The sequence below is a fragment of the Magallana gigas genome, chromosome 7 (assembly GCF_963853765.1).
Source record: "Magallana gigas chromosome 7, xbMagGiga1.1, whole genome shotgun sequence".
In the NCBI taxonomy this organism is placed as follows: Eukaryota; Metazoa; Mollusca; class Bivalvia; order Ostreida; family Ostreidae; genus Magallana; species Magallana gigas.
This window is the reverse complement of record NC_088859.1, coordinates 31,164,764-31,176,032: the sequence shown is the minus strand read 5'-3', so window position 1 is coordinate 31,176,032 and position 11,269 is coordinate 31,164,764. Positions and strand designations below refer to the sequence as shown.

General features: G+C 37.0%; 1 protein-coding gene across 1 annotated transcript; it reads right to left on the bottom strand.

Moving 5' to 3' along the window:
• Positions 1–852: 852 nt before the first annotated feature.
• LOC105338781 (histone acetyltransferase KAT6B) lies at positions 853–4,760 on the bottom strand. Its single transcript, XM_011444041.4, has 8 exons — positions 4,074–4,760; positions 2,616–2,772; positions 2,342–2,454; positions 2,133–2,214; positions 1,909–2,001; positions 1,731–1,800; positions 1,498–1,648; positions 853–1,377 (listed from the first exon to the last, which is right to left on the bottom strand). The coding sequence occupies exons 1-8, from the start codon at positions 4,629–4,631 to the stop codon at positions 1,240–1,242; spliced, it is 1,362 nt and encodes a 453-aa protein (XP_011442343.3). The 5' UTR covers positions 4,632–4,760; the 3' UTR covers positions 853–1,239.
• Positions 4,761–11,269: the final 6,509 nt, after the last annotated feature.

Genomic DNA, 11,269 nt, shown 5'->3' with positions numbered 1-11,269 from the left:
TTATATAACTGTTTACATCTTATTCTAAGTCAATAACAATGGTGAACAGTTGTGGTATCCCAAGACTGAAATCCTTCCGTCATCCTCCTGGTCTTCAATATTAAATTCTTAATTAACAATGTTGAACTATTAGTAATCAGACATCATTAGGGTTTTACGAGGTTATTAATTCAAAATTTTTAAATGAATATGCACCACTTTCTCTTGTCAAAGAGCGAGTAAATATGTATTCATCAGCAAAGGGATTACATTGGACCGACTTTAATTTTTTTTTTCGCCTGTTAGTAAATTTTTTATTTTATATACACTGTCAATGAACTTTACATGTACATGTACCATACCATTATTTCAATATTGCTATTAAGAATATGTAATAACCTATGCCATAAGATGTATATCTTGTGCAAATAAAGAATGTAATTAATTCAATCATGCACATTTGTAATATACCTGTAACAGGTTTGAGTTATATTTAATCTTAGAACAATAGTAAATTCGACCTACCTTTATATCCGAAGTGATGTGGTTCTTTCCGTTGTTTTTATAACGTTAGCCTACAGGATGGTCAATTCCAAAGACATATTCAAGTGGTTAAATCAACATGGAAGTCTCATCCTTCAATCAAGTGCAACATGAAAAAATAGACACCCCCCCCCCCCCCGGAACACATTTTAATGAAGTAGTCATTGCACACATTTTCACAGAGAAAAGAAGAAACAGTTATGTATGAATCCAAGCTGTTAAAGCTATTTTATTGATTATGTACATGAACAAAACATGAATACTCTTATACAAGATGCAAAAATTTATACCATTCATGATAAATCATCATTTGCATTGCGTCACGCGCTATGATATACATTTGCATTGTAGTCTTGATTTAAATTAACACATCGCGGATTTCATCCAACAATTTTAACAATTACACAGCTGCATAGAATAAGTATGCTAAAGCTTAAAATCGACGGGATTTCCAAACTGATGAATATATGGTGACTATTATACATGTCCTGAGATGCTACATATGAATGTCAAAGTATGATTAAAGGTCATTTATATATACAAAAAATATTAAGTAACTATTTTAACACAATATGGTGGATTGATAAAACCGTTTCCTGACTCCCTCACTAAATTGCAATTATTCATCTATACAAGAAAATCTTTAAAATTAAAATAATGTATACACATGTAGTCCAATATTTCCGCCAGATGGCGGCACAAGATCATTTTCTTCAATCAGTTTGCAGTGTCCATCCCTCCTAGTTGTAATTTCATCACATGCTGATACATTTTCAGAGCGGGACCAAGTCTGATTGACAGTCCTGTCAAAACATCGCTTCTTTTCATCAAAAGTAAGGATTGTCCATCAATTTCCTACAACAAAAATCACACAATATTAATGAATACATATGGTCGCATAATGGAAGACTGCAAAGCAATGTGCTGTCCTTTATCATCATCCAACACGATTTCGCCGTCTTAGGTTGGACCTACCTGATCTTGGAGGGCGTCTGCTTGGTCCTTGTAGCCAAGACTGGAGAAATATTTCACAACGTCCTCCACTCCCCATTTAGAAGCATCCGGGCAACTGGATTTCTTCTGTTCTGGAGGGGACCTTTCTTCGGACTTTCTCTTAGCTTCAATTCTGCAATCAAGACAAGTTAAGTCAGTTGGTATGACAATGGTACTGCTCGTTTCCCTTAGTACACTGACACAATTTGTCTCACCTGTTGTTGTCATCTTCTGACGAAGCTGCCGAGTCGTAAGGTGTTGGTAAGCAAGAGGTGTTGTTTCCATCTGAAACAAAATAAAACTCTGTTAGAACTTAAGCTTGGTGTTAAAATTCGAATGCATTCAATATTCGGCCGAGTAAAAACGATCCTATGCAACACTTGGCTTGCAAACCTCGGCTCTCGTCTGCTGTATCATTGACGTCATCAATCTCCATAGAGGCATCCACGGGTTCGGTGTCTTGACAGGTCTGACACTCCCATTTCCCTGCAATAAAGGCATCGGCTTAGTCTTCGTCATGACTTTTATCTCGGTAAGGTAAAACTGGATTTTTGCAAATTGTCCGTAACACAAGGGGCGGTTCTAATCATTACATAACCGGTTACTTCTGAATTTACCTTGCGGTTTGTCTTCTATGGCCGGTTCATGGCAGGTCATATGATACCCCTTATCACAGGCGTCACAAAACAGCATCGTGTCCTACAAATCAACAATCATACTAACACTTGAAGTCATCAACTGATTTTTTTTGTCTTCTTCACTCTTCAGTAATGATATCAGCGACCAAAATGAATCAATGCGTTCTCACATGCAGTGGGCAACTTACAGGGTCACCGGAGTCTTGACAGACGGTGCACGTCTTGCAGTCGATGCATTGCCATGGAGACTCCAGGGTGCGTCTGGCTAAGATGGCATTGTATCCCATACACGAGGGGTGGGCTGTCATTAACAATTTTTACAAAATGCTTTCATATATATAGAAAATAGATATGGAAAAGGGAAATGGGAAGACAACACAAAATTTTACCGATAATATTAAAATACCGGTAAGCTATAAATTAAGTTACAATTTTGATTTCTTGTTCGAATGATAAACTCACCCTTCGCGTTGCAGTCCTGGCACACCAGTATTCCCTCTTTGAAACCTCTGCGAACGATGGGTTCTGTCTGAAGACAATAATCGCAGGAAGCGTCGTCCATTGAACGCTTCCCGAACGACAGTGTTTCAAAGTCGGGTCCATGAGTTTTCTTGAACTTCTAAAATGTAAAATACTGGATTCAGTAATAACTGGTGCACTAGCCCGAAATATTTGACATTTTCAATGTTTCTTTTAACAATTTTGCTATTTTACATTCCTAACAAAGAGTAGTATCAAAATTGGTAAAAAAAACAAAAACAAAAAAACAAGGAAAACGTCGGATGCTTTGGACTACTGATGTATATGTGAGAAAAGTCTGGTAATTTTAAAAGTACGGAATTATTTCACTGGCCAGTCTGTTCTAGTTGTTAGAATCGAAAATAAAAGTATCTACATCTATAATATCATTGTAGCGATACAACAAAATAACGAAAATAATCGGAACAATACCAATTTCAAATGTTTAAAAATCCAGGAATGCATTGAATTTATTCAAAATTAATACTAAGGAAATTTTTTAACTTTAATGTGTCGTGACTTCCGACAAATTGCGGAGAAAAAATCAGCAGCAGGCACCAGACAACGTAGTTTTCATTCAATTCATTAAATTCGCAACATGGCCGTGCATAAAGTCCCCACTATTTTTATCTTCAGTGTTTATATGTGAATAAAATTTCTTTCTATTAGACGTGAATAATATTATATAAGCAAGATTTACCGAATACAAAGAAACGCACGATAAATATCAATATGTTATTACGTAATGTTCCCTTCTGTTGCTAATCATATTCTTTGCCAGTGGCGCTCCTCTTTTTTTTTTTTTTTTTGCTAAAATTATAATATTTAAAAGTTTATCTTTAATTCTTTTTCATTTTCGCAAACAAAAAAGTGCGCTAAAAAATTAGATCGTTAAAATGCATTTAATTAACGCATGATTTGATGAGGTTCATGTAATGCGCGCTCTATTTCATTTTAAAAGTTTTTTTTTAACCAAGTTTATGTTCATATACCTGCAATATAGATCACTTATAAGACTCTTCACTATATCAGCTAAGTAATTATACACTTAACCAATTAAAAGCCCTAAGGAAATATCGTAAAGATAACAAGGACCAACTATATAGTACATGTATGAAATATGATAAACAAAAGCCCGACATTCTTTTAAAATAAGTGTTATTATCCAAAGTAACACAACTTGTGTCACAAGTTTAAACAATGAATTACCATCACGTAAAAGACCACGTTTATTTTGTCACGGTGGGTTAAAAAAAAGTTGCGTGGCATTGTAAGTATTCACGATAATTCGATTTGCCGCACTAGCTATGATATAATCACGTTTTCCCACTTTCGGATTAATTATGTAAACAACTTTGCATATTGTGGGTAACGTTATATCGGCAATGTGTCATCCTTTACCTTGCGTTTTGAGGGAGGGCGTCCTCGTTTACCCGGACTTGAAACAGAGGTGGTCGGTTTTTCGGTTATTTTCTTTTCCGGGTTACTTTCGCTACTGATATAGGTCCCCTGGGGTAACTTTTTAAGGTTTCCATTCACAACCTCTTTATCCAGAGCCGCTCGGAGTTGGGTGCGTTCTATCTGGGGTCCTTGCGTATTCGTGCTAAGCCACTTCTCTACATCTTTCACAGATGCGCCTCTTTCCAGGGAGTTTTGCGCAATTTCTTGAACCGCAGAAATAATGTTTTTACATGTTTTATCAGAATGAACTACTTTTTTCCAGGAATGCGTTTTCTTCCACTTTGCAGTGTTTCTATAGCTTACGTTACCTTTATAGTCTACTTTTACAACCGTGCCCGATTCTACTAATTTTTCCAAATGCGACTCCGTCTCTTGCCATTTCATCCCATGCTTACGGGCTGCCATGTGACATATTCGCACAATATCTGGACGCGCTTTCCGCTGTCGGAGCTGGTCAATTATTTGTAGTATGCATTCTTTGCATTTTTGACTAGCCATCGGGCTGTTTAGTTCCACACCCAAGAGTGCGACAGAGGATAAAACAAGCTTTTCAGCGCGGCTGGGGTAAGGTCCGGGGAACGATGATATTTCAATGTTTTGGTAGATTGCGCATGTCTCATTTCATTCAACAGAGGCATCATGGGATTGATTCGAGTATCGATCGAGGGACTACCAATTTGCGTTATTGATAAACATACCATATTTGATTATATTCATTGCATTATTATAAAATATTGTTTCTTATTATTAGAATTCTGCAGTAAAAAGAACAAAACGCTCCATTATTGGTTTCAGAGTTATTGCTTATTTTTTAATTTCCCCTCATCGTACCCCACTCGACCGACATGACAACGTCACCGGGCTATGAAAGCGAACAACTGCGACAACTTCAATTTTTGAGCACATATCACGAAAAAGAAGAGAGATTTACACTCAGGACATGTTCTTTTTAGCCTTATCGGTGTAACGCACGTATTTAGGCATCAATATTATTGAATACAAGCAAAACAGACGATCTGCGAAATTTCTCAGGTGCGGATCCAACATTATTCGTGTACAATTGACCGCAAAACAAGTGTATTTGTAATCCATCGTGATTAGAAACAAAATATTTTAGCGAAAAGAAAGCTCGAATTGCGTCTGTCGTCTTCTAACACACTAAGAAAGCATATTTGATCAACTTTGTCGACATAGACTGTATAGAAAAATCCTTATTGCTATGTACGTGCTCATACGCACGATGTCACTTAATCAATAAGTTAAAGATAATGGCACAACATAATATATATTATCAATTTCTAAACTACATAATGGAAATATTATGTATGTTTATGTACCTAACTTTATAGTAAAATGTTTCAAACTTTAAGTTAAACAAAGAATGTTATTAATGTGACCACCGATGGCGATAATTTATATTTTAGAATTTCGAAACTTTAATTAAAACATCTGACACAGTTTCAAGATATATCATTTTTTGAATGACATGTTTTACTTTATTTAGCAGGTTTTATTGAATGACACGAAAATGTATACCTGACCCACGCTGTTTGAAACCAATTTAAATCTCTCGTAATTTATTCTGATTCCAAGAAAACCCGTCTTTATACTAGATTTCATTTTTTTTTTTGGTTTCAAACTTATTAATGATAATGATTTCGCGCTCAGTTCCTCTATATAAACCAATGTATACACATTTTCCGCTTCAGACAAATTCATTAATAGTTTGTTATACACATGCATGTATTATACATAAACACAATACAATATACCAAAAATTTTGGTCCTGTTTATTCTATCTAAATTATATTTAAGACGACAAAACAATATGAATAAGTTTTGATATAAAGGTAGCATGTGAATGTATCACTCAGCTTCTTTTACACCCATTAAATTTATTAAATTAACTTAGAATGCACCGTTGTATTGATTGTTCAACAAAATTATCCAATGGACCCCCTGGAAAATATTTCTCGATTCGCGCATGTACGATATTTATGTTTGGATATGATCCGTAAGGCGTTAGATATATTACCTATTCCAATTGCAATTTTTACAGCTGCACCGAGTATAAACAATATCACCTTCTTGACCTATATATATATATATACGTATTACTGATTGGTTACAATAAACAAAATTTCAAGCCGTAAATGGTTCTTCCGGCCTTTTTTAAATTAATAGTCAAGCAGACCTTATCCGAAATCTTGATAAGCAAAAACAAAAAAATATGAAGAAAAAAAACCCTACACATATTTCTATTGGCCACTCTTCAAAGTCGGTGGGGTGGGAAATTAGATATCACTTTTTTTTTTAATTTCCCCGTTGTAAAAGTTGTTGACCACCCAACTTCCTCAAGCAGACTGCATCCAGAATTTGTGGCTAAAATATCATATCTAAACTTTTTAGGCATATCTAATGGATTCTTTGTTGCTGATCCAGCTTCTTTAAGCAGATTGCATCCACTGATGATATAATAAAGCAAAATAAGAACATCATTGACCATTTATGATAACATTTCATATTGTATATGTGGATCGACTTATAAACCATTAATAATACATTAGCACTATATCTGTATTATGAAAACCTGCAGTTCATGTCCGTTTGTCTTTTTCTCGGTAAGTAGCTAAAAGAAGTTCAGATAGAGTATTCAATCGGTTTCTTCTTTGTTTTTCCAGTTCTTTTGTTTGAATAATATTACATTTGTACAGGCACATGCTTAAAAGATGCATAAAAACTACCTAGTCTTCCATAATGATATTATATAAAATTAACAAAATGATTAGAGATGCAGTTTGTTATCAGTTAGTCAAGCAACAAAGAATAAAAAAAAATAATCGAATATATGATGGCATCCACGGAAGACTTTAAAATCCGCTGTAGACGGAACCCCCGAGGTCGCGCGAGAGCGGGACAGGATGAGCGACCTGCTTTAGAGGATCAAATAGAAGCAACAACAAACCGACCAAGGACTGAGAATTTAAACATTGGAAACATATGTAGTTCAAGAAAGACCTTAAAGAATGATTAGGGCCTAAAAATACACATGGAAATGATGGCATATGCTCTTATTAATTCAGCGACTGACACAACGCCCAAAGAAGCCTAGTGAGACGGAGAAGGAGGTAGTAAGAATCAAACTACAGTCACCACAGATTCAAGTGCCACTCAAGAAGGGGGGGGGGCAGCCAAAGAGGATTGGAAACATCAGAAGAGCAGACACGCGACCCCAGGATGCAGCCAACAAAATCAAAGAGGAAGGCTAAGGTCAAGTGGCAGGCTACTAGCAATAAGGTAGAATGAAAGAGGTCGAATAATGACGTAGACACTATCCTAACTCATCACAGGCTGACAAGATTAGACAAAATGATTGAAGGCATGTACAGGGTAGGCCTGGACAAGTTTGGTAAGGAGGAAAAACTGCAATCGGGAGGAGTGATTAAGAAGAGAGATGAACGATAAAGTCCATTTCAGCCGAGAACTGCGACACCTAGCAAGAAGGTTTAAAAGGTCAGAGGAGGAAATCAACCCGCTTTGGCTGAATTAAAGATGAATATCAAAGAGCTAAAGATCATGAGAAGGGAGGAAAGAGTCAAGAAGAGAAGGAAGGAGCGACCAAGAGCACAAATTATCAACCAATTCCAAATTATATCATTTCTCTTAAGCAGCAAAGAGTCACGTTAACAGCTGGAAGAGAGGAAGTAACATAATATTTAAAGGAGATACACAACGATCCAAGTAGAGATGGATGTTTAGGAGAGTACCAGAAACTGATTCAACTAGACAAAACAACCTATTTGTTCGACGAATCAGAACCAAAGCTGCGAGAAGCCAAGGATATCATCAGGAAGGATTTTTAAAGCAGCAGCATTACCCAGACCAAACGGAATTCCTTACAAAATTTACAAAAACTGTCCAATATTAACACAACGTTTCTGGAAACATCTGAGAGTTGTGTGGAGAACGGAGCAGCTTCATAATAGTTGGCACCAATCTGAGGGATGCTTCGTTGTAAAAAAAAGGACGACTGGAAGACATTTAAGAAGATTTGTACCATTTCCATGTTGAACATTGAAGAGAAAATTTCCTTGCTATTTTGGCCAAGGGGATGACGACCTATATGCTGTAAAACAGGTATATACATGCATAAATATATGTGCAGAAAGGCGTGCCAGGGGTCTGGGGATGTAAAGCATAAAAGTGATCTAGCAGAAATAATACATGAAGCTAAAGAGATGAAAGGGGGACTGGCAGTCATATTGTTGGATTTATCCAAAGCTTATGATTCAATGTCTCATAAACTAGATCAACGTACATCACAGCGATGCTTTAAACAAACAGGATACGGATGATTCTCAAGAGCTACTTTGACATGCTATCGTTAAGGTTCACCAACCAGGATGCACAACATTGTGGCAGCGCCTAGAGGTCGGGATTGTTACAGACTTTACAATATCAGTAATGACGTTTTCAACAGCAATGAGTTTGATGATCAAGTCAACAAAAATGATGAGCAGAGATCCATGGATGAAGGTTGGTGTGAGACAATCGCTCAGTCATAGCATTCATAGACGAAATGGCAGTAAGCACAAAAAGTTTTTGTGAAAGACCATCATAGAAGCAAAATACACATTGAAGGAGATAAAAGACACATTGGGCCCATATAAATATCAAGCCAATAAATTCATGGAGCCCTTTACTGAAAAAGGAAAAGGTGACAAGAGAGATGTTCAGAGTGGAAGAAGAGATTATCCCACCAGTCTCAGAAAAACCGGTCAGTTGCTTGTGAGAGTTCTTTGATGATTAACTGGGAGACGAGCAAAACGTTAGTGATACCAGCAATCAATTGGAGCCCTGGATGAACATAGACAAAATGGCTTTACCAGGAAAATACAAGGCATTGATATACCACCACGGCATCTAACCTCCAGTAGGAGACACCATACTCTACAGCCCCGCTGCTGACAGTCTTCAAACAATTAAATCTTGGAACAATATCATGACCATTTTCCACTCGTGGACTTCTTCTATTCTGTTTCCCCATGATACTTTAAGCTCTATAGGAAAAACTAGCCTGCCTGAGGGAAACAAAATAATAAAATCAGGTCTCTGATTGATAGCTGATTATCCTGTAGAAACTGCTTCCGGTCATGGAGATCTGCTTGCATTCGCCAGTCGCTGGCGGTATCCCACATTCCTTCTACTTTCAAGCCTCCTTAGTTTTTGTTAGGTATCTTCCTTGCTTTCATTGCTTTCTCAGTGTATCTTTCAGAACGGATAAAACCGTGTTATGTCTCCGTGTGTATCTTCCGTCTGTCAGAGTAACTGAACATGAATATAGAGTGTATTTTAAGTTGGCTGGTCTTCCACAAAGTTAACAGTTTGGTCATTCCTTATGCCCTATGTTGCAGGCTCTATGATCCAGATGTCATTATAAGATAACTTCTTCTGTCAAGCTTCTTCCCAGTTCAGCCAGCTTCCATGCTTCTTCATGCCGACTGTCATGACCATTATTGTATGATCCTTGCAAATTTTATGCATTGATTTCCTTTTATCCACACAAGTCTGTTGATGTGCCCAAGCTTGTCGATGATACTTGCATTACTCCTAATCCTTGCCTGCGTATTTCTTCTCTTTTTACAATATATCAATGCCTCAGGCACGACTCTGCCTCCTGGACAGTATTCGTGGCTGATCACTTCCTGTCCGTCTTGATACCCGGTAGTAACCTTTATTTGCCCCTTACCTTGGCATCATTGCTGTCATGCAGAATCAGAGCCTCTGCTTAATCTTGTTGATCTTGAATTTCTCAACGATTGACTTCAACGGTAGTTTTCTCCCCTGTGTTATTAACCAATGCTGCCGAAGCTTCTTGGAACCGCGAACCATCTGCTTAGGTATCCACTGATCTGTTGTTCCATTTATTCAGCGGATGCCAATGGTACGTGGTATAGAAGTAGAGGCCACTCGCAGAAGAACACCATGTTGTTATTTCATGTCTTTCATTTTGCTGGTAAAACGCTTTCGTCTATGATGTTCATTCAACCCCCTACTGATTGTTGGTATCACCAATATTGCTTGTGCATCAGTGAGTCATCAAAGAACTTTTGTAAGCACTTGATTAATCGGTCATTATTCAAACTTTGTAAGTTTAGCTTACGGAAAATATTTTGCATCCTTAATGATTTATTATGATGGGATATTGCCTTCTCCTCTGAACTTTTACTCTAAACTTCTCTCCTTTGACTTTCTCCTTTTTAAATACAATGCTTGTAGGCTTTAATTGCTTGATCTTCATACGGGCTCAACAATGCCCAATCTCCTTCAATGTAAATTTTGCTTCTATGATAGTCATTGTGCTTCGGTTAAATCGTTAATTAATGCTTTGACAGGGGGTTGTCTTACGCTTACCTTCATCCATAGACTTCTGCTCGTCGTTTCCAACTTCATCCTCAAAGTTATTGCTGGTAAAAATGGAATCATGTGAAATCCTGAGTGGGGAACCTAACGATAGCAGCTTGAGCAGCATCCGTATCTTGTCTTATATATAGCATTGCTGTGATGCAATTTTGACTTATAAGGCATGTAACCATAAGCTTAGCTAGATCCAATCATATCATGAGTGTCAGTATTCCTTTTAACTCTTAAGCCTCCTTTCTGACTTTTGATAAAACAGTTGTAGTTTGGAGTAAATTTTTTCACTCTGCAGTTAGTCAACTTATATTAGTTTACTGTGTGGTAAACGCCGTCTCTGAAACACCAGTCTGTGGGGGAACTAGCAGATCAAGCCCTTTGTTTGTTCGTATGTTGGTTTTTTTTATTACCAAAAGACGATAAATTCCGTAGAGAAACCAAAAAGCATAGTATTGCTAAAAGAAATATTACTTTTAAATCCTCAAGCAAGTCATCTCTAGCCAGGGCGATTTGGGAACGGGATTTTTGATTAGCGCCCGGAAACCATTGCAGTGGTCACTGACCTTAATTTTCTTACGTTGTACATGTATATGGATTTAAATATTTTATATGTATATCTCTTATGAATTTGGCAAGATTTTCAAGCGTCCATCAAATTAACAGTAGACGAAGTTGATTATACCAAAACTAACTTTCAAATCTCTCTCTCTCTCTCTCTA